At 53.2% G+C, this 23,140-nt stretch overlaps 7 protein-coding genes across 7 annotated transcripts; 4 read left to right on the forward strand and 3 right to left on the reverse strand.

The window, feature by feature from the left end:
- Positions 1-391: 391 nt before the first annotated feature.
- On the reverse strand, positions 392-1,832 carry CKM354_000647600 (uncharacterized protein; the record flags this gene model as incomplete). Its single annotated transcript, XM_044801796.1, has 2 exons — positions 392-571; positions 633-1,832. 2 exons carry the CDS (start codon positions 1,830-1,832, stop codon positions 392-394), a joined length of 1,380 nt encoding a protein of 459 aa, XP_044657731.1.
- Positions 1,833-2,621: 789 nt separating this feature from the next.
- On the reverse strand, positions 2,622-4,627 carry CKM354_000647700 (uncharacterized protein; the record flags this gene model as incomplete). Its single annotated transcript, XM_044801797.1, has 4 exons — positions 2,622-3,171; positions 3,225-4,167; positions 4,215-4,369; positions 4,422-4,627. 4 exons carry the CDS (start codon positions 4,625-4,627, stop codon positions 2,622-2,624), a joined length of 1,854 nt encoding a protein of 617 aa, XP_044657732.1.
- Positions 4,628-5,609: 982 nt separating this feature from the next.
- On the reverse strand, positions 5,610-7,442 carry CKM354_000647800 (ESCRT-II subunit protein VPS36; the record flags this gene model as incomplete). Its single annotated transcript, XM_044801798.1, has 1 exon — positions 5,610-7,442. The coding sequence occupies one exon, from the start codon at positions 7,440-7,442 to the stop codon at positions 5,610-5,612; it is 1,833 nt and encodes a 610-aa protein (XP_044657733.1).
- A 604-nt stretch (positions 7,443-8,046) lies between these two features.
- CKM354_000647900 (uncharacterized protein) lies at positions 8,047-9,632 on the forward strand (the record flags this gene model as incomplete). Its single annotated transcript, XM_044801799.1, has 2 exons — positions 8,047-9,329; positions 9,386-9,632. 2 exons carry the CDS (start codon positions 8,047-8,049, stop codon positions 9,630-9,632), a joined length of 1,530 nt encoding a protein of 509 aa, XP_044657734.1.
- A 2,403-nt stretch (positions 9,633-12,035) lies between these two features.
- CKM354_000648000 (phosphatidylinositol-3-phosphate-binding protein BEM1) lies at positions 12,036-14,131 on the forward strand (the record flags this gene model as incomplete). Its single annotated transcript, XM_044801800.1, has 3 exons — positions 12,036-12,041; positions 12,125-12,232; positions 12,374-14,131. The coding sequence occupies 3 exons, from the start codon at positions 12,036-12,038 to the stop codon at positions 14,129-14,131; spliced, it is 1,872 nt and encodes a 623-aa protein (XP_044657735.1).
- Positions 14,132-17,975: 3,844 nt separating this feature from the next.
- Positions 17,976-19,793, forward strand: CKM354_000648100 (uncharacterized protein; the record flags this gene model as incomplete). Its single annotated transcript, XM_044801801.1, has 2 exons — positions 17,976-18,057; positions 18,106-19,793. 2 exons carry the CDS (start codon positions 17,976-17,978, stop codon positions 19,791-19,793), a joined length of 1,770 nt encoding a protein of 589 aa, XP_044657736.1.
- Positions 19,794-20,683: 890 nt separating this feature from the next.
- CKM354_000648200 (uncharacterized protein) lies at positions 20,684-22,538 on the forward strand (the record flags this gene model as incomplete). The annotated part of the gene is made up of 2 exons (XM_044801802.1): positions 20,684-20,942; positions 21,007-22,538. The coding sequence occupies 2 exons, from the start codon at positions 20,684-20,686 to the stop codon at positions 22,536-22,538; spliced, it is 1,791 nt and encodes a 596-aa protein (XP_044657737.1).
- Between the last annotated feature and the right edge of the window lie 602 nt (positions 22,539-23,140).

Below are 23,140 nucleotides of genomic sequence, written 5' to 3' on the forward strand. Positions count from 1 at the left end.
GATGTTGTCACAGGTACAGGTGTCCATGTCACGCCTTAAAGCATCAGCGTACACGCAAGGTCGAACACAGCACTGGAGAACATTAGCATCCATCTTAATATTGCATAGCGGGGGAAAGGACGAAACTTGAACTCATGATCAGCATCATGCTCACGCTGCTCTATTTCATTTTGCAACCAGCGATTGCTGTTTCCAGTTCCATTTCCATTCTTCAAAACACTTCATAGTGTACACCTTGCAGTAAATGCCATGTTCCCCACAGCTTGAACGCAATACGCCTCGCTAAACCCGCAAAACAATTTTTGCCATTGGATCTCTGTCTCTCAAAAGTCGTACCAAGGAAGAATACCGAATATGTCCAGCCAGAATACCCATGGCATCCATGTAAATCCTAAGGAAACATCTTCTCATAATAATGCTCGCCAGTTTCGAGAATTTTGACTTCGTCTCCAATCTTGAATATTCCTCTGTCGAATAAAGGTATCAACGATAAACCAAGACATGGATGCGGCTTGGCTCCTTCGTCGACTTGACGTGTGCGTCGTAGTGTGGCACCAGGTTCGTTGCGGTCCTGGGAGAAAGTTAGCAACGTGCTCAAGGTTGAGGCACGACACAGCAGGGCCGAGACTTACCTTGATGCCAGTCTGAGGATCCACATTTGGCACATTACACCTCGCTGTTCGACACGCTGCATGGTAGATACCAGGAGCTTGAGATTTACTATCTTCGTTTGCTGCGTTTCCGATCGCTATTCGTTTCCACGAGTCCTCGGCATAAGCAGGCGTTCCAGATACATAGATATTGGCACGGAATCTCCGCGCGTCGAGTTGTCCCTTGGAGGCACTACCTTCAGGCATCGAGGCATCGATGTCACGAACGCTGGCCATGTTCAGGATATGCACTGAGAAGGCATCGGGAAAGCCTACTCGGAAGTCTTCGCCTTGATGGTCCGCTGGAAGACTTCGCGAGATCTTTCGAAGCTGGTTGTCGTTTTGTCGAAAGATGCCCAAGGGATTCCTCGCACCCAGAAAGTGTTCAAGTTTGGCCAACGTGCTTGCTTGAATCTCATTCGTCATGTTGGTGGCAAGCGGACAGTCTGTCCAGATTTTGAGGTGTTCTTCGGTATACTGTTTCGTCGTGCTGCGCTCGAAGGTCGGGTTCAAAGGCAACTTGATGGTGATGATTTCCGTGCTTGAAGCAGCACCGGAGCCGGCGCTGTACGGAAAGCGAACAACAACACATCCACCATTCGCTGGCCAACTCTCGACTCGATCAACATCTGCCTCCTCGTCCAGCTCTTGCAGATTCGGCAACCACAATTCCGTCTTAAGTAGCGAAAGCTTGGGAAACTCCCGTTGAGTTAGGAAGCGCCATTCGTGTCCCGTCTCTGTCGGCACCAGTTGCGCGAAGCTGAAAATCCGATCACATACCAGTCCAGTCGAAGTAACTCCTGCTCGTTGCAACTCCACTCCTCCGCAAGACTTGATCGGGTACACAAAGATGGCTTTCACTGTTGGTCGCTGTTTCTCGTTCCCATTACTGCCGATTACAGGTACTTGATACTGGTCCTCAAGCTCTGATCTCCCATAAATTCCAAATCGAAAGCATCCTGGCACATTTTCGCTGGTCTCAGTCTCCTCACGTTCTTGCAGCAGTCGCCTCCGTCTTTCTCTCCAAACACCGAACGCCAAAGTAGACACAAATACCACAGCCAAGAAGCCTTTCCAGGAAGTCAAATACGCAACGTAATGCTCCAGAAACGTTCGACTCTCCATGACGGCGTCGCAGAAAGAAGTCCAAAGTCCAGTCATCTTGGCTCCTCCTCCGCACATGTACTTCTTCAATCAATGAGACCAAAATTATCGCCACGCTAGCGTCAGTCCATGCGGCCTGCCGGATCCCTCGTGTGTTTCAGTAATCCGACCAGACAAAGTGAAGGCCGAAGTTCCAGTGGTCAAGAGAGCCTGGTCATTTTTCGTCTAGGCGTAAGCTCAAGGGTGATGGGTAGGACAGGGCTGAGCTGTGTTGGAGGAAGCGGCTAACAGTTCGGGTGGAACTCTCCATTGGAGAAAGTGCGGGAGGATTGACTAGTGGGCAGGCATGCTGGTTGCCTGACTTTTGGCGTCGACAAGATCGTTCCTTATTGCATTGTTGTGATCGAGTTGCATGTATGTGGAAGTCCTTGCAATTTTGTGCAGTGCAACAGAACACGAGAGTAAGCACGGCTTGCTTGAAGTTGAGAGGTTGGGAAGCCACGGCCAAGAACTTGTGCGCCCAGGATATGACGAATGCGAAAGGCAATGTTCCTGGATGCCACGATTCTTGGAACATTACTCCTCCTGCGCACTTGCGTCCATGCTGGAGATGATCATTGCTAAAGCTAAGCCACGAGCACGGCGAAACTGTGACGATCTGCACACAACAAGAACCCTAACTGTCAGCACTAGGCAGGATCAGGAATTTGTCTCAACCCGGCAAGGTGGCATGCATGCTGGACAGGCAGGAGACAGGCACCCCGGCAGACATTTTTGTTCAGCAACTGCAAGCACGAGTGCTCACGCAACATAATAAATCTACATTTGGAGGAGCCTTGATCGATCATTCTTACAGAGTCCACCGCTCTATCCATTCAGGATGACATCCGCCGCCTTCTCGCTGACCATCATGATCGGAGCCTGAATGAAGATACCCGGAATACGAGGAAATACACTCGCATCGACAACCCTCAACCCATCAATGCCATTGACTCGGAACTTCGAGTCGAGAACAGCCTGATTGTCATTCTGGGCACCGATAGGTGCCGTGCAACAAGCATGATGACCCCAAGCCTCATCCTTGACATACTGAGCAAGAGCCTCATCAGAGGTTACAGCAGGTCCTGGACGGTCCTCCGTGTTAGGCGTACCCCCAAAGAAGGCGTAGTTCTCGTATCGATCCAGAGCCTCACGAGACATCTTGATCGCTTGAACCATGGCCGCGACATCCTTGGTGTCTGCGCCATTCTCGGTGGTGCCTGTGTCGAAGTAGTTGAAGTTGATGAGAGGAGTGTCGAGAGGATCGTTAGAGCGAAGCTCCACAGTGCCGGCCTTGTTTCTGGTGTGCGCCTTGAGGGTGTACCATGAGAAGGCATTGTGGTTTGCAACAGCAGCGTCGCCCCAGCGAGGGAAGTACCTGGAGCGATCAGCTTGACGTCAAAGAAGAAGGAAATGGGATCATCAACTTACCCAGTGAAGTTGACAGGACCTCCAAAAATGAAGAGATCAATGTTGCTATCATCTGCCGTGTCCGAGTTGACAGCCATGGCAGCAGCCAAGCCATTGCTAGCATAAGCACCACGAAGACCCAGAAGACTTGGATTTTGCTGCCATTGGCGATAGCAGCGGTCTTGCGGCTTTGCATCGAAGGTACAGCCATCCAAAAGTGGGAAGTCATTTGGATGTCTGGCATTCACAGGAATTTCGTATCGATCCTGCATGTTCTTTCCAAGACCTGGCACGTCCTTGACAACAGGAATACCGAACCGCTGTAACTCGGCAGCAGGACCAACACCCGAGAGCTTGAGTGTCTGAATGGAGTTGTAAGAGCCTCCAGCCATGATGACTTCCTTTCTCGCGCGAGCAGATCCAGGAGTACCGGAGGCACCGCTCAGAGGGCTTGCGCGGTACAGATGCTTGCCAGACAGATACTCCACTCCTGTTGCTCTTGGTCGAGCACCGCTTCGATCGAAGACAATCTTCGTGACGTGAGTATCAGTGCGCACGGTGAGTGGGAACCCTTGTTGTACTGTGTTGACAATACGTTCGCGGACGCTGACTCTGGCGCCTCCTCGTTGGATGAGTGGAATTTGGAAGAAACCCTCGAGCGAATCGCGGCCAGGAGTATTGTTTGGATCTAGGAGAGCAGTGAGGAAACCAGTCGCACCAGCAATTGGATCTGGTCCAACACCCATGACCGCAGCACCTCCAGCCAGATGCTGAACAAGCATAGTATCTCTGGCCAGAATGGCTGGATCTGTTGGTCCGGTGGGTTGCCATTCGTAAACTTTTGCCAAATATTTGTTCATATTGGCGCTTGACCAGGACGAATCGCCAGTAATGGAGGCAATGTTATCCCAATCTGAAGCATGCGGTGTGATCCAGATGAGTGCATTGTGTGACACACAACCACCTGCACCGATCAGCTAGAGAGCTGAATTCAAACTCGTGACTACTTACCCAGAGTGCCAGCTCGTGGATAGAGAATGCCCTTGCCCTCCACATATTTGGAATCTCGGCGAGCTCTGGTCTGGTCTTGGTAGTGGTTCACGTAGATATCCCATGCAATCTTAGGATCCTGCGTCACGGCAGCTTGATAGCCAGGTACAGAGTAGCTATCATCACTATCAGCTACAATTCTCTCGGCCAGGCATGTCGTTGGCATACTTGTAGTTTGCTCCCTGATCATCTCCCGACTCGATCAGAAGAACAGACTGCCCTGCACGAGCGAGCCTCGAGGCCAGCGGACCCCCTCCAGCTCCAGAGCCCACGACAATGTAGTCATATTCATTCGACTGACGTTCCTCAACAACAGGCACCGCTGCCACGTTGGCTGCCACAGCCAGGACCAACGCCTTCGTGAAGCCCTTCATGGTCGAGCAAAGGCACAACCAGGTGGTCAGCCACAACAAGCGGCGGGGATACCGCCATCTTTATGCTCACTCAACGACAAGCAGCCACAAGCATCACACATGCCGAGCCGAAGGAGCGAGAGGTCTAACTTTTGCGAGTGACAGAGCAAGTCGACACGAAGATCGACACCTTCGCACACGCATAGTGCGAACACCAATCCCAGCATGGCAGTAAGTCCTTAACAAAAGACCAATGAAGCGCTCGTTCGTATAGTCGCAGAGAATACTAGCTTCGTCACCTCCGCGGTGTGTGGTGGCGAAGAGAACAAGCTTCGCCTCGTGCAGAAGATAAAGCCAACCGGCGCCTCTTCCAGAAACGCCTCATGGGGAAAAATTGTTCTTGGCCCCCGCTTTCATTTGTGGATTCGTTTGATGGAGCGCCGCTGACTGCTTGCAGCAAGACCTTCTCTCTCATGCCATACTTTGACACGGCTTCTGATGACATTGCACATACTGTTGATTGATCTGGGAACTGTGCAAATGCCTGATTGGAGACATGCTCGATGGTCTGTTGGATTCGGTACATCGCGCGTGCTGTTGACACTGCCCCCGCGTGTGCGGAAATGTCTGCTTGTTAGTGCTGGCAGGCCGAATTCGCGCTGCAAATGCACGGCGGTTCTATCACGGCAGGTCTGCTCATGATCAAGTGATCGAAGACAATAGTTCTGCATAGCCTTTCGACCATCTAGTTCCGCAGGTCTTGATCGAACATAGAGTTCGATACCATTGATGATGCCACCTGAGCCACGTGTATGCAGCCAAACTTATATCTCCACGTGCCTGCTCTTGTCAGGCGCGCCGTCCCTGCAGGCTCTACAGTCATGCATCATGCCTCGGAATGAGAATTGTGACCCAACGAGATACTGCTCGCTTTAGGCAAGCAGTGCGCTCCCTCGTGCGACTCCAGACTACCATTGAAATTCACCCCCGCCACACACAGAGTTCACACTACCATAGCGCTGAAGTGGTTCTCCCAGAATCGGGTGCCGTCAAGACACTGATCGCGACATAGCGTGCCTGTTTCTTCGGCCATTTCCAGCTCCTCGGTGGCCACACCTACGCTCCAGCCAAAGCGTTCAGCGGTCTCGTGAGCAGTGACGCCTTTGCCAAAGGAAGTCTCCGAGATCTGGTCGTGCGTTGGAGGGTCGAGTACCGCCTGCTCTCGCAACCAAGCGAGGATTGTTGCAATAGTCTTCTCGTCTGACCGACTGCGCTCCTGTACCACAAGTAGGCCACTCTTGAAGCGGCGCAAGCGCACTGGCATGTGTAAGCTGTCCCACATGTTTGCTGCTTTCTCAAAGTCGAGCGGTGATACAAGCTCAATGCCATTGCGGGTTTTGTTGAAAACTTGCCACAGGTCAACGAGTGACATGATGCCACCTTCTCTACGAAGTATTCCCTTGCGATCATCTGTGAGGAACTCTGCCAGGTCCCGTGAAAGCTGTGTGATGTAGAGCTGTTCGGCAGACGAGCCTTCACCTAGCATGTCTTTGGTCGTCACCAGACCAAGTGCTGATGCAGAATCCGAGATCAGTCGCTTCGTGTCATCGCTCGCCGCTCCATTAGCTTGCCTCGCGAATTGTTCAGCCATTTGGATGACTTCTTTGGCCGAAGTCATCAATGCTTCGAGGTCTTCGAAGGCAGTACCAATGACTGCTTGATTATTTTGGCGCAGGGCGGCGCCACGCTGCTCGAGTCCGGCAATTCCGACCACACGTGGGGCTGCACTTGTTGGTGTCAAGCTTCCTCCAGGCGGGTTGAATGAGCTACGAGTCTGCGGAGGCGTGGCACCAGGCCTAGGAACGGGCGGCGCGCTTTGAAGCAACCACTTTCGTTGCACCAATGCTTCCTGCAGTCGCTCTAGGAAAACCTTTTCGCCCCCAGCGCGGAACGAGAATTTTATGGTTTCGATTGTCTGGTCATCGACAATTGAGGAACGAGGCAAACTTGGCCCTGGCGATTCTGGGCGTCTAAGAGAATCCTCAACAAGCCGTGAAGCACGGTTGGAGCTGGGTCCGAGGGGAGCTGAGCACATCTCACAACTGGTCATGCCAGGATAGTTCTCGTACGTGCATCTTAAGCAGAGGTTCGATGACGGCGCTGGCGTGGAGGGGGACGAGCCATAACTGGGTGAGGAGCTCGCGTCCAGAGAGTTTCGCGCAGTGCCAGGCAGGCTGTCCACGGGACCGCTTGGGCGGTTTGACATGGCTGCAATCGATGCCTTGATCATGAGAGCGAGCGGCGGCTTAACGCCGCACGCTTGACACGCTGGCAGTGGCGTGTACTGGTTTGCCGTACCAGGGTCAAAGTTGAGTGGCACCGAGTTCGACATGCCACAGATAGGACAAATCCAAGTTGCACTTGGATCTCTCATGGGCGCCGGAGAGGGTGCAGACCGAGGCGATGAGCCATTCTGTCCGACTAAAGCATCGGCTGGCGATGGATAACGAGGTACAGGACTGCGGACACCATTGAAGGCAGTCTTCTTTGGCGTCTTTGGAAAGAGCGTGATCTTGGCCGAGGACTTCAGGAAGCCAGCATAGAATTCAGGACGATCAATCTCCTTCAAGTCTACTGCGACCGAGAACTTTCTTGGTTCGGTGTTGTCCACGTAGCAGACGCGATGCGAGGTCAGGTATGCGTGCCCGTTCTGATGGTTGGGGATCTTGTACTTGCCCTCATACAGGCCGACGCCATCCTGTACGAACAGCAAAGTCTCGTCATCATATAGTTGTGGCCGGAGCGCGGTCGTCAGTTCCAGGTGGCGGAGAAACATTCGCAGACATAGGGACAGGCGACCAAGAAAATGGGGAAGCGCGTGAAGCTCGTGTTCAGTTAGGGCTGTTCTTGTGCAACGCAGATCGCCGGGAATTTGACACGGGAGCCGAACAGTGATGGGAAGGAAGGGACGAGTATAACGGGTTGGCGGTTACCACAGTATCTTCGAACGCAGTAAGCCGTGTGCTCAACAGTGAATCGTCACGAGCCAGAGCAAGATGTCATCAGAAGCGAAAGATGGGCTGCCTCAGGCTGCACTGGGCTGGGCTTGGCGATCTGTCATTTCGATCCCCGGCCTTCTCCACCTCCTCCTTCCTCCCATTTCTCACCGTCCTTCCTGTCTCGACTGCATCGCCCGTTGCCCACACCCGACCCGCGACTGCACGACGACTTGGAACGCCATAACACTACAGCTCCCTCCGCACCAAGCTTCCCTTTCCTCCTTCACACTCTCTAGCGACACCCACTTCCGCGAGCGACGTACTGTTCCAGCCACCTCGGCAGATTGCTTTGTGCCGTCGCAATCTCGTCTCGAGTCCGCCCTCATAGTCCGCACGTCGCCAGCTCCACCACCGTAGAGACCGCGTATACTCCGCTCAGCGATGGCAGTACAACCCGCGTACACGTCCGTGGCGGCGCGGCGCACGCTTGGAAGCGAGCCGACAGCCCCAGCGGCGAAGCCAGACTTCCCACCTGCGCTCAAAGCATGGGTGGGCCGGGCCTTTCTCGAGTATAACAAACTCAAGGCTGAACCTGCCTACGCCGCCATCAGCGACAGCGACATCAAACAGAAATTATCAGCCATCATCACTGAGACTCAAAACAACGGCACCACGCACCAACGCGACTGGTCATCATATCCCCTGCCTCACCAGTTGTTATTGGAAGAGCGCCAGAAACAAGCCATGTACATGGCGCAGAACTCGTTACTAGCTAACCTGCATTCCGACCTCGGAGCATATGGCATCACGTCGCCCGGCGTGAATGGCAAGAAGAGGAAGTCGTCCGACCAGGAGGTGACTGATTCGAATGGCCGCGCTGTGACACCGCCATGGAAGAAGTCGAACACCAAGAGTATTGCCGACAGGATCACCGGCCAGAGTAAGAAGCAGGAGAAGAATAAGAAGAACAGCGCGAAGAACGGCAGGTTTGACAACAGCGAAGCGGCGCTCGAGAGGCGCCGTCAGCGCTTCGGCAACATCTCACCCACATCTTCGCCGCCTCATTCTCGTGATGATTCTCCTGCAGTGATCGCAAGTTCCGGACCCATCGTCGGCACTTGCGAGGTGCTCGAGAAGAGATATTTCAGATTGACAGCTCCTCCTAATCCAAATACCGTGCGGCCCCTTGCCCTCCTGGAGCTAGCCCTTGAACATGTCATTGCCAGATGGAAGGACACCAAAGACTATACATACGTCTGTGATCAACTGAAGGCCATCCGGCAGGATCTTACAGTACAACACCTGAAGAACAAATTCACAGTTCGAGTTTACGAGGTGCACGCGCGGATCGCGCTGGAGAAGAAGGACCTGGGTGAGTACAATCAGTGTCAAACACAGCTTCGAGCTCTGTATAAGATGAAGCTGGGGGAGAACGGTGGCAGTGGTGGCAATCAGGATGAGTTCACGGCGTATCGTATTTTGTACCTGATTTACACGCGCAACCGGACCGACATGAACAACATGTTGGCGGATCTAACCACAGCAGACAAGAAAGGACCTTTTGTGCGTTTTGCGTTGAACGTTCGAGAAGCTTTGGCTGCTGGCAACTACCACAGATTCTTCAAGCTTTACAAAGAAGCACACGACTGGCGCATGGCGCCGTCCTTGATGGACATGTTCGTCGAGAGGGAACGCGTCATTGCATTGGCCGCCATGTCCAAGGCGTAAGTCTCAGCACTCTCTCTGCCCCCACGCCATACGCTAACGTATTGCTGTTCAGTTACAAGCCCGATGTAAGCGCCAAATTTATCACCGAGGAACTACATTTCGCAGAAGACGAGTCAGAATCGGTCTTTGAGGCCGATCACATTCAAGCATGCATCGAGTTCATCAAGCGACACGGCGGACAAGATCTCTTGCAAGAAAAGGATGGCGATGTCCGGGTGTCCACAAGCAAAGCGTACAGCTTGTTCGAAACAGCAAGACAGTCTGCGTTTGGAGTTGTCGACATCAAGGGCCAGATATGAAACCCTCCCCTTTGCTACTCGCGCCTTCTTCTTTGCTATCGCTGCTCGCTGTCACACTAACTTCCACTAAAGCGACAACGCGAGGCGGGATACACCCGAGCGGGTCTATCCCTTACCTGAAGATGCTGGCGCTGGGCAGTCATGGCAGACCTCACTGCAGCACCTACTTACCTCAAGCCACACCAGATGGAGACGAGCAGCCCGGAGGACGCGGCGAAAAGAGACATAGATGCCCTATGGCGTTTTGGATTCATGAAAGATTTGCGATTCCGTTACTTTCAGTTTTCTGCTTCGAGATACCACTGCCGCGTGTTTTAAGCATATCAGGGCATACGAAAAGCGGCATGGAGATGGGGCGTTCATGCGCGAAGAGCTCGAAACCGGACACAGCCTCGGTTGCTGGAGCCGCTTCGCAGGATAGGATAGTCTCTCGAATGAAGAATTTTGATTTGAGTTCTCTGCTGTTTTATCACCATCCTAGCATTATTACCGAAGTCGCTGTATATGCATTGCACTGTCCGCGAATGCTATACTTTACTCTGCTAATAGAACTGTTCGGCGCCGATTCCGCTGGCTCCCGCTCTTGTTACCAACTAACCGGATTGTAGATTCTCTTTCGAATATTTGTTATGTACCTCCTCTCGTGGAATGGAAGCTACTCATGTCTTGGGTATCTTGAAGGCAGATTGCGAAATAAGTGAAGACAGTCTTGCAACGAGTGTTTGCTCATGTGCATCTTCAGGTGCGAATGTACCAGCTGCTTTTCATCACGGCGCGGCAGCATGACAAGTCTATAATTGTTTCGGACGTGCGTGAAGCTTTCTTGTTCCTGCAGGTTTGGGTTCTACTGCCGATGCACAGAGGGTCTCACATGTCGCATGGTTTGTGCAAAGAGTCTGGATACTTTGAAGTTTGTGGGTGGAGGCTGAAGGTTGTGCACGGGCGTTGTGGCCGCATGTGAGGTCGGGCGTTGGCCATGAGGTCTACTGTTGTACTGTCGATGTAACGTCTGGCCCAAGCAATGATGAGATGTATCGAATCAACTACCGAATTGTCGTTTGGTCTACCGACCTCATGCCGTGGACATGGGTGGTAGGTAAAAGTCGCGATCATCGGTCGACTTCGATGCAAGCGCTTGTCAGGGACCGCCGTGGCGGGTCGAATGCTGAGCTGGGGCCGTGAGCTACCAACTGGCTGCTAGGCTGAGATGGTCGACGAATGGTGGAAGAAGGCGGCAGCGAAATGCAACAAGTCATGCTTGCAGATGGCGAATCAAGATGGATGCGGAAGATGTCTGCACGACTGTGATCGATGAAGCTATCGTGGCGGCCATGCATGCAGAGTCGGGAGGCGCGGCGGCGTGCAGGACGATGCAGGCGTGGGAGTCGGAGAGGATTTTGGGATTGGGCTGGGCGGCGCAGTGCGTGCATTGTCTGGTTCGGACGCACGTCGTTGGCGGTGGAGATGGGCGAAAAGATGCTGTGGATGCATCATGTGGGCGGGCTGTCGATTCGCGGTACTGGGTCGACGAGTAGAGACCCTTCGTCGGCATGTTCGAGAGGGCGTTTGCTACACTTCTTCCTCCTCACCTGCTGTCTTCTGTCCCTTGCCTGGCGCGAATCATACTGTAGTTCTGCTGTACCGCACAAAGCCGCCGTCGCTGCAGCTAGAACGAGTTGCAGTCTGTCCCTCTCTGCGATCGTCATCGGCGCACCCACCCACAGTCGCTTCATCGATCCGCTGCGTCACCTGCGCTGCGAGCCTCCACCACCAAACGACGCTTGCCCCTCCAGCTGAGGAGTGCGGCGTGGTCGAAACTCCGCTTGCTGAGATACGAGACACCCGGCGCATTGTGCCCTCCGCCGGCCGTCCAGGACAAAGAGCTGCCCGTCGCCTCATCCCATCATTGAGTGTTTGTTCGACACACGTCTGTGACAGCAACATCCTCGGAGCCGGTATTAAGGTTCGCTCCAGAGGGGAAACAAAGTCACACCACGAAAATTGCACGCTCACCACACGAGAGCACACGCGCCTGTCATACCAGCTCGACCAGCTGTCTCACGCGGAATCGACGACGTCGCCCTCTCGTTGCTCCGCCCCGTGCGACTCGACGGGACGCGCTTGCCCGTCTGACTGCCCAACGCGATCGACCGCCCCGAGCAGCGAGCAGGCTGGGAGCGTGCTGAGCCACTTCCCGATCCAGATCCTAGCAGCGGGATATTGCAAAGGCCTGGCTCGCAAATCAATCACTCCCACCGCGCCCCGACACTCGCCCTCATATTGCCCTGCTGCTGCTCCCACGCGCCCTCCGCCCACCGCGCCCACGTCCGACGCCGACTCCTCGCGCGCCCGCAGATCGCTTTGAGCGAAGCTTTGCCGGCGCGGCGACATCCGTGAAGCATCATGAAGGTGGGTTTGGGGGGAAACGCTCGGCCAATGCGCCAGGGAGCGCGAGGAAGCTCAAAGCATGCTGACAATATTGATGGGGACAGTTCCGGAGATCGATCAAGAGTGACAAGCACGACTCGGCCAGTGCCCGAGCGGCCGCCAATATATCCATACCGCAAAAGGACGCCATTGCGATTGAGCCGCCCAAGAAGGTATGTCGAAATGTTGCGAGCGGACGGACGGTAACGCGGGGTCGCAACCATGGATGGGAGCAGCGCACACGCACCCACGCGCACAACTCATGTCGATAGACTCCTGGAAACTCTGAGACTAACTCTCGCTTCCCACAATAGGTCATCAAGGCCATTTACGACTACAATGCCCCGCCTGACACTCACATGTACCTGTCCTTCAGCGCCGGCGATTTTCTGCACGTTGTAGGCCGCGAACACGACTCCGACTGGTACGAAGCCTGCAACCCCCTGCGGAACGAGCGCGGGCTAGTGCCCGTCAAGTATTTCGAAAACGTGGGAAAGACGGTCAGAGACTCGGGTGACTCCTCCAAATCCCTCACAAGCGCGACCCACGACAGCGGCTACGCCGAGGGTGCATCACCGCCGAGCATCACTTCTGCACCTCGCATGCCCATGCCCATGCAGACCAATGGGGCAGCTGCACAAGGCCATCGGCCGTCAAAGTCCTTTGGCAAGTCGCCGGCAGGGATCTATGGGATCGTGGCGTATGACTTCCATGCGGAAAGGCCAGATGAGCTGGATGCAAAAGAGGGAGAGGCTATCATCGTCATTGCACAGTCGAACCCGGAATGGTTCGTGGCGAAGCCCATAACACGGCTTGGTGGGCCTGGACTGATACCGGTGTCGTTCATTGAAATTCGAGACATGGTCACAGGGAAGGCAGCAGAAGATCCGCTGGCGGCGGTCAAGGCGGCTGGCATACCTCGAGTGGAAGAGTGGAAAAAGATGGCGGCCGAATACAAAAATACAAGCATACCGCTGGGCACCGTCTCACAGTCGACTGTGGCTTCAATGGACAATGCCATGAGCAGGTTGAGCGTGCAACAAAATGGGACACAACAAGCCAATGGCTCCATGCACTCCAGACAAGCCAGCTTCTCAACACAACAACAACAGAACATGTTCGCACCCGTCCGAGCATCTGTGCCTCGTTATACATATTCGGACGACAAGTTCCACTTCATCGTGGAATGCAAATTAGCGAACAACTCGCATTGGGACCTGTCGAGGATATACGAGGACTTTTACGAATTACAGATCAACATGATTAATGCTTTCCCGGAGGAAGCAGGACAAGTACCTGGCAAGCCGAGAATACTACCATATATGCCAGGACCGGTCAAGTATGTGACAGACAACATCACGGAAGGACGAAGGGCGAACTTGGACGAATATTTACGAGATCTGTTGCGACTTCCGCAGCACATTATTTACTCTTCGCTCGTCAGGGCGTTTTTCGCACCTCGAGAGGGCGATTATGAAGTCGACCCTTCAGCGGTGACTCTAGACGAACATGCACGACCGAACGAAGGAACGCAACGACACTCCCAAGCTAGCCAGAGCAGCGCACAATCTGGACCTCAATTTCCCAGCCAGCCGGGCCAGGCACGAACACATCAGTACACGCAATCCCAGCCCGTCAATGGCTCCTCTCATCGACCTTATCCTAGTCAAGCTTCGGCTTCGTTCACACCCGCTCCTCTCGCCCCTCCCAGCGTCTCTCGCCAACACACCAACGTCTCCCAAACAACCATGGGCAGCTCCTCTTCTACCAGCGCCGTCAAAGTCAAAGCCTGGTTTGACCGCGACACATGTGTCGTCATCCGCATGCCCGCTCGAGGACAGTTTGGATTTGAGGATCTGCGGAAGAAAATTGTCGAAAGGAGGAAACTGGAATTCGGCGATCAGGCGGATGTGGTGGAAGCAGAGGATCTGGATATCGAATATAGGGACGAGAGAGATGGAGAGTATTATCGACTCGAGGGCGATGAGGATTTGGATATTGCTGTGGAGAGGAATGAGAAGTTGACGCTTGCTGTTAGGGCTGCAGCGGGGCCGCCGGGTGGTGGAGATTAAGAAGAGAAGAGGGAAAATGTCTTTCTCTCCCGCCATGCCGTCGCTGCTGTGGTGTGCAATGTTCGAATGTGCGAAGCGTGATGCTGTTGGATGGATTGGACATTTAGGGTCTCCGTTTTTCTTTTTGGTCTGGGGTTCTGGGTTCTTCCGTCTACGTCTGGGGGCTTTTCTGAGAGCAAGAAAAACGAGTATACCCTTTTCCTTGACGGGCTTTTTGTTGTTGTTCGCTTTTACTTGCTCTTTTTCTGTCTGTGGTCTGGTGTTAGGTCGAAATTATCTTTTTGTTTCTGATCTATGCATCTGCATTTCTCACGTCGTTCACAATCAATTTCACGAAATTTGAATTTCATGATGTAGGATGTGGTGAAGAGACGTGTGGATTTCATGCTACTTGCCAATGGATCTCTTACGATCACGGTCACCAATCATTTCGAGAGGATGAGAGGGAGGGAAAAAAGAAAAGCGAAGGGGCGAGCGATCGGGTAGAGTCTACCCGACGGTAGACAACCACTTTGAATGCTTTCGCGGAAAAGTGGCTTTGTTAAAAAGCTCTTCTAGGCCTTGTAGAAATTCGCCGCACTCACACTTCGTTCAGGGTGGATGAGTATGATGTTATACCACAGGTACAGTCGCCGTTACTTCGTACATGGCGTGAGAAGCGTCTTTAGATCTCGGTGAGACGCTAGGAGAAGGCATTGATTGGCAATGTTGCAGGCTCTCATCGGATTGGAGCTCGTTGACGATGATTAGTCTAATGTGTAAACTGAGGTGATTGGGCATTGCTTAAATGCGGATTTCCATCTAAGCGTTCGAAAAGAGGGGAGAGTGGTTCTTGGTAGTTTTTGTTTTGGGAGCTTGGTAGATGAGAAATCAATCGTAGAGTTGAACGTACTCTGGTTGTAGGAGTTGGTGTTGGTGTTAACCACACGAAGAATGGTATGGTAACTAGGTCGAGAGTTCTGAGGAAGGTAAGAGGGTGGCGGCGTGTTTACAGCACAGTCGAGGTATTCCTGATACTAGCAGCTTGCTACTTGTGGCTGCGGTATACTGTAACGTTTTGCAAACGGGTTTTGCGTCACTAATAAGATTATCTTCAGAACGAACGGACGAACATGACTAGCCGCGTTGTATTGAAACAATGGGATTGATCGGATAGGCGCTCTCGCACTATACCGAAAAGTCGAGAACTGCATGCTGTTGCGTGACTTGAGACGTTCAACTTCAAACAAAAATCTCTTGTTAGAACAATCGAACGTGTCGTATGGGTCTGGTGGGGACAGCTCAGACAGATCGAGAGATCGAATTGTCGTGGCGTCGATGAAATGATGACCAACACCAACAGGTAATGCTCTCGTGTTGGTGATTCGTGTAGACAGCCGTCGAGGTTGGATGTGTTCAATGGCTGGCAGAGTTCGATGAGGCACAGCGAGCGTGAAGCTGACTCCTTCAGACCCAGATCAGCCATTGCTTGGCAGTCGAATGTTCGCACGATAGGTGCTCGGGCATTGGATGCGTCCCGCACGCGCGAGCTTATAGACATGACATGGCGTGACATGTCCGCACGTGTTGGGCTTGATTAGAGTTCTCCAGTTGGGACGCTTTCCACGAGGACGAGCACATGTCGTGTCGTGCCGTGCGTTGGGAAGAGGTGGAAGATCATTGACGGCAGAGTATCGACGGAGCACCCAGCTGTCGTGCCATTCAATCGATCATGCAATGCATGTCGATAATCGTATGTACCTGCATGCCGCATCTGAGCTGGATCTCGGAATTCCAGTCGATGTCTTGTGACATGGGCGAGGTCAGAAGTATGGCGAAGGTTTACGTTGAGCTCACGTAAAAGTGCTATTTTCGAGCATGTGAACAGTGGCCGCGTCGATGCAATCATTCCTCACCTTGTTGACGAGGACCTTTGACTTGGCGCGGAGCAATGGAGAGGACTTCCACGGAGAGCAAGCTGGTCCGATGCTCAAGGTCCCTGCTAGATCTACGACGTGGATGAGGACGCAGAGGCAGGGCCAGAAACGCAGGTACGGCGGAGCTGCATCCACATCCAGACGTGCAGAAGTGGAGGATGCGATGGATGTGGAGACGGCATTGGCCGAAGTCGAGGGGCACAGCTACTTCTCGCATTGCTGTTCCTGCCTTTTACCCAAACGAGCAGATACCGACGGCTGCAAGGTGTTGCTGCATGCTGTGTGACCTTCCCGATGGAGCAAGACTGTGGGACAGAACGCAGAAATTTCGTTTCCATCATCCTTCTATGCGTACGAGAAGGATGTGCTTCCTGGAAAGCGGCCGCTGTACCCCCAAGATGACGAGCACGCTGGGCCGGATGGCATGTTCGCGAGTATTCCGTGGCCACCCGCATCCGGAAAGCACAGTGTCGACGCGTCCGTGGTCGATGGCGGCCTTCGACACGCACCGCAAAAGAGCGAAGAACGAATAGACGTCGGAGTTGCGATGTCGAGCAGAGTATTGGTCGCACGGACACGACGCTAGTCCCGGTGCGTGGAGCCGCACGCCACTTCCTCCGCCGGGAGCGAAAAGTTTACGCAACTCTCGCCCAGGAACAGAATCCTATCATCACCACGCCGCTCGACATTGCTGTTCCATCGCCAACGACGACTCAGCGCCGCCGACATTGTTGTGCTGCGCGTGTCTCCAGCCAGGATGCCGTGGTCAGCGCCCACCACACGACACTCGAGCTGAGACAAGCGCGGCGCCGGCGGCGATTTTGCAGTGCGAACTGTTCCGCCGGAATCGTGTTTGCAAATTGCGAAAAGCGATCGCAGGACGAACTTCAGCAGCGAAGATGCCTGTTGGGCCGTGCAGAAGATCCTCCACGTTGCCCAACCTGTCACGGCGATGATAAGGCGAGCAGTAAACGTACTCGCGGAACAGTATTGGTGATCTTGTGCCACCCGACAGCCGCGACACGCGAAGAGCAATAGCAGCAGCAACTTCTACTCGCCCAGCGCGCACCAGTCAGCAATGCTATGTTGCACGCGCATCGACGGTCCAGCGTGCGTACAGCAACAGACTTCTCGTACGCGCTGCAGCCGTCACACTCGGAAGAGGCGCCCCAATCACGCTGCCCGAACGCGCTTCTCGCAGCGACGCAGGGATGCTGCCATCGCCGAAACGAGCTGGCGCTAGTGCTCGGCACTTTTCTCGAAGCGGGCAACTGGCCAGGAACAACAGCGGCACCACTGCACCTCACCACGCACGCTGCATGAGCCCGACATGGGCCTCCTCCTACTGGCGAAATAGCACGCTGCCACGCCGCACAGGGATGGAATATCACACGTTACAGCTCCAGTGGAGGCACTGCCACGGGCCCGCTGCCGCTTGGCCGGGCCCTATGCGACGCCTGAGAACGCTCCATGAGCCTTGGTAGGTCGCTTGTCGAGCCCTGTCGCGTGTCAATCGCGGCCTGTCTTCCATCCAGAGGCGCCGCCCTCACATCTACCCTATTCCCAAGTCATTCCCTACAACTGTTCCATCATTGCTACTCCGCGTCAGTCGCCCGCACACTCTCCTTCCGCGCCCTCACGCTCCTTCTCTGCCCTCGCTGTCAGCATTACCGCTGGTCTGCGCCATATTTCGACAAAGCCCGAGAAACAATCGAATTCGCCGCTGCACGGGAAAATCGCTTGGCCCAATGTTCCTCGCTACTGTACAATGAACACCTGAGTCGCAAGAGCTGGAATCGACCGTCAATGTTCGCCTTCATTCACTCACTTTCACGAAAATAGTCACCGAGGACAACAGCATAACACATACAACGACACGTGCAGTTGGTGCTGAGTTCACATCGCGGCCGTGAAGGTTGCGGACAGCCATGGCTACTAGCAATTCCACGCTGCTTGGCAATTGCGTCGCACCTTTTCTGGATGCATCACGATTCCCTCCCAACGATGGATGTGAGTCGTCCATTTGCTGGGACACGAACCCATACTGACCTTTGCTAGTCATCGATGGACGCCTGTGCGCACGAATCGAAGGCATTGATGGCTCGCCAACATGCTGCCTGCCCTGTCCCGCTTCAGAGTGGGCCTACTCCGACAACTTCGATACCTACAACACAGCAGCGGAATGGCTGAACGTCATTGGCCTTGGCCTGCTATGCTTCATGCTGATATCATACATAATGTTGCCTGCACAGCAAACTCGAAGCCATTATCTCAGTGTGTGCCTGATCATCTCGGTCATGATGATCACGCTAGGCTTCACCGTACCTCTCGCTGCGAAACCGGAGCAGTGCTACAACGAGATTACACCAAACGACATGTATACTTCGATGCCATGTGCCTGGGGAGGAGCCTTCATCGTCGCCGGGGGTCTATCCGTGGTCATGTGGGTGCTGATCCGAGCTCTGTCCATGAACCTGCAAATCTGCTGGGACATCGTACCCGGAAGGAGATTCTTCTACGTTTCGCTGATGTTCGGGTGGGGCGTGCCAGCAGTGCTGTTCCTGCTGACCATCACCCTGACCGGAGTCAGCTTTCGATTCGGCAGCGCCTGTCATGTTAACCACGAGAATTCTATGGGGGCCTTCTGGGGGCCGCTCATGGCCATGGCTGGTATTGCTGGCATCCTGCAAATCATGACCTTGGTTTACTGCGGACACGTATACATGCGGAATCTCTGGAGTGACGAATCAGCCAATGTTTCCACCGCTGCCTCTGGAGGCCTTCCATCTTACCAAGGCAGTGAGCATACCAAGACAGCACGCGCAGTCTACAGGCGGCTGAAGAAGGTGCTATGGCTTCAGTGGCGCGGCATCTGCATCGTGACCATCATTCTGGTAGACCTTGTCTTCTTCACTATTGTGTTCCTGAAGATGGACACCATGCAGAACGGAGCTCGGTCCAACTATGAGAAGGTAGTGCCGTGGTTGGCATGCTTGGCAAGCAATCCAACAGACAAGAACCAGTGTCTGGATCTAGTCAACGACTTTGTTGTGGCTGAGCCCGCCGTCGCCGCAGTGCTCTTCATGCTCTCCTTTGCAGCATTCGAGGTCTTCCTTCTCTTGACGAGGCCGTCTATCTTCCCGGCATGGCTCGACTTCTTCCGATCTTTCGGGAGACCTAAGCAACAGCAGTTTGTCACCCTCGATGCGACCCCAGACCTCACCAGGAACACGTCACACTCTGGCTTGGTCGATCCCAAAGCTGGATACCAAAGCACGACTTATGAAATGTCGAACAAGGGACCAGATCTAAACACAGATGGTCTTGACATCAAAAGTTCTGGAGAGTCGGCGTTGAGCTCACCAGAAACTTCATATCAAACGCCCTTGCACCGTGGCCAGTCACCCGCCTTCGTGACTAACGGTCCCACCTACACCAACACATACCAACGCCCAGGGTACCAACGCGAAATGTCTAATGATTGGGCACACAGCGACAATATGTACGAGTTGCCCGGCCAAGATGCGAGACGGTACCAACAACCCATGACGTCCTTCTCAAGACCTGATGTACCTACAAGGGGTAGCTTCTCCGAGCAAGGTGGTGTCTACCCACGTGGTGGACTAGGACAAAATCCTCCAAGTGAGGCTTCAGAAAGTAGAGAAAATATCAGCAACGTCCGAGCGGCATCTAAGAACGCACCGAAGCTCAGACTCCACCACTACGAGCGGGAGAATCGAATATGAGGTTGTGTGATCGACCGACGTACACTTACGATGAGCAAGCTCTCGTAAGGTGATTACGTGCGAAAATTGTGTTTACTTTGAAGCGTTTCAGCAGGCGCAAACGGTGCGAGTTCGAGGGATTGTACATATTTCTTACTTTCACGGCAACAGGAGGAAAGAAGGGAAGATGGAAAGGCGGGATGAGTGTTGCACTCATACCTGGCCAAGAAAGAGCGAGGGTTGCGATTGACAATATGTGCTTGTATGCGTGCGCAGACTTAAGCGGAGCAATCCGGCTAATCCGAGCGAAGATAGTCGAGGGGGGAAAGAGTAGGAGGAGATACCCAGGTCACCGTATATCATTGAGAGACGCGTTATGAGACTGAAGATTCGAGAGTCGGAGAACATTTGACATAACATTGTCTCTTATTTATCAAAAGCCAACATTATGATTCGCGAACTTCCATCACTTTCATTTCAAGTGCCATAGCCTCCGGTTTCTATCACGTACGAATCTGTGACTTCTGTAGCTGGTCTCGACCAGACTGCTCTGAATTATACCAATGGACCAACTGTCTTCATGCTGCGCATACGCTGAGCTATGCTGAGCAGTGTGACTCACTGTTAGCGGCCATGAATTGACTCTTCCCAAGAATCACAAGGAAAGAGATTGCAGAGAGCTTGTCTAAATAGAAATGTCCATGGCAGTTTCCCATGCCTGCAGTTTGGCTATGACGTTGGCCAACTCTTGGCGTTCAAAGTGAGCACCATCCCATGACATGCCGATCACTAAGCCACTCTCAGCATCAATGTCTGTCCGTCTTATCAATCCTCTCCTTTCCTCGGTGTCGACACTCCCAATCATGGCCCAGATCCCGTCTCCACGATCACGATAAGTACCAAGAGCCACAATGGCGCAAGAAGCCGCTTCCTCCGCCTCGCTCCCTTACCATGAACCCGGCATTGTCACTATCCTCGTCATTTCTTCCTTTCTGCTCCTTTTGAATTCCGTCAACTGGCTTCTCGATCGTCTTGTCTTCTGCGGCCTCATTGGACAGATTTTCATCGGGATTGCTTGGGGAGCTCCAGGATCGAAATGGCTCACAACAGAGTTGCAAGAGGTGATTGTGCAATTGGGGTATCTTGGATTGTTGTGTATTGTTTATGAAGGTGCGCAAACCCGCAAGAATTGAGATCCACTTACACTTCAGCAACATCTGACTCGTATCTGTAGGCGGCATCTCAAGCAATATCTCCGCTTTGAAGGCAAATTTGAGTCTCTCTTCCGCTGTAGCTCTCACTGGTATCGCAGCGCCCATAGGTTTCTCCTTTGTGCTATTGGGACTCTTGCCAGGAACCTCGCCCGTTCAAGCTTTTGCTGCAGGAGCGGCACTATGTTCAACTTCACTGGGGACCACGTTCACGGTCCTGGCCACGAGCGGATTGACGGAAAGTCGTCTGGGCGTCGTGCTCACTAGCGCGGCGATGATGGACGATGTCGTTGGACTGGTCATGGTTCAAATCATCTCAAGTCTGGGAGCGGGTTCGACTTTCAGCGAGGTGACTGTTATTCGACCTGTGTTTGTGTCGATTGCTTTTGCCTTGTTGATACCACTGCTGTGTTTCTTCGTGGCGAAGCCGGTTCTGCTTGATGCGAGGAGTTTCCTGATGAGACCGGAGAATGGAAAATATCGAAAGGTGCTTTGCTGCCAGAAAGCTGCATTCGTCTACCAGACTGGAGTGCTATTGGCCATGATCACTGGAGCTACATATGCTGGGACTTCGAATTTGTTCGCTGCATATTTGGCAGGCGCATCTGTTACGTGGTTATGCGATCAATTAGAAGAGGAGGACAACAAAAAGACTCATAACAGCGAGGAGCCTGGAGCTCTGGGTAGGACCAACTCAACCGCGGCCAGCGCCGTGAACCATCAGGCAGCATATTCCTCTGAAGATGGCTGTTCCGGGAAAGAAGTCTATGAGAAGTTCTACATGCCCGCTGTCGACTACATACTCAGACCATTCTTTTTCGCATCCATCGGATTTGCGATCCCCATCACAAGGTTATTCACCGGCTCTGTTGTATGGCGTGGAATTGTGTATACGATCCTCATGATCTTTGCCAAAGTCATCTGCGGAGCATGGCTCATCCGTTTCGGCAGCATGCCTCGAGCGAAAGGCATCTCGAATAAGCTAAATTCGATATCCTCTATACTCGGAAAATGCTGTGGTATCACAAAGAGCGCAAAGAAGACAAAACCGGTGCAACTGTCACCAGAGTCCGCGACCGCCGACACTCATCCAAGATCAGAGTCTGCAGTCTTGCGACAACCTTCCTATACTACAGCAATAGCAACAACAGAAGCATCAGCATCAACAGAAACCACCACTTCGCCCCCGGCCCCCTTAGCCAACACTCCCCGCAAACGAACATCTCTCCCCAAACCAAAATCCCTCTACCCCAGCTCCATCCTCGGCATGGCCATGGTCTCCCGCGGCGAAATTGGCTTCCTCATCAGTTCCGTAGCAGAAAGTCGAGGAGTCTTTGGCACAGAAGGCCAGAATTCTACTTTTTTGATTGTCACATGGGCGATTCTATTCTGTACGTTGACTGGACCGATTACAGTAGGGTTGCTCGTTAAGAGAGTGAAGAGATTGCAGAAGGAGGAGAGACGGAAAGCGAGTGGGAATGGGCAGAAAGAGGATCCGTTGGGTGTTTGGGGGATTGTGCCGCAGATGGGGAGTGGTGGTGCGGTGGTGAGGTAATGGGCGGTTGGGGTTGGAAAGATCTGGGGGAAGAAGGAGTGACGGAGAGATAGATAGAGATAGAAGTGGTCAGTTGGTCAATTAAATCTATCAGCTGCCAAGTTGCGCAGCGCATGGAGGATGACCCAGCTTGGTTATCTCTCTCTTTGATGCACTTTCCTCACATAGCGTCCGTCATACTGGCAGAAGTTCGAGCGGCTTTCGATCTGCGTCGCTGTTGTTACTCCACCCTCAGTCTATCTATATACTCCGGTCAATGCCCTGCTCCACGATATTTCTTGTCATCAAAGTCGTCAACGCATAATGGTGAACTAAATTGCAGAGCTACTAACTCCATTCCACTTGAGCTTCTTCGAAAATTCCGTCTCTGCTGGCAGTTGCCTTGTCGTGATCTCTAGATCTTCTGGGGTTTGAGTCTGAATATTGCTTTCTGACAGTCTGATGATGCTCCTTCTCTGGAGTTTGTTCCTATTTGCGTCATTTAGGAGCATGCAGTCCTGCTGGAGATATGGCGTTGCAGCTTTGATGAGCAATGAGGATTCTTTTGCGCCAGCTGTGCCAGAAACTCCGTCCACTTAAGGGCCGTCGGTTGGATCACAAGT

This window comes from Cercospora kikuchii (assembly GCF_019650295.1).
Source record: "Cercospora kikuchii DNA, contig_00004, whole genome shotgun sequence".
NCBI lineage: Eukaryota > Fungi > Ascomycota > Dothideomycetes > Mycosphaerellales > Mycosphaerellaceae > Cercospora > Cercospora kikuchii.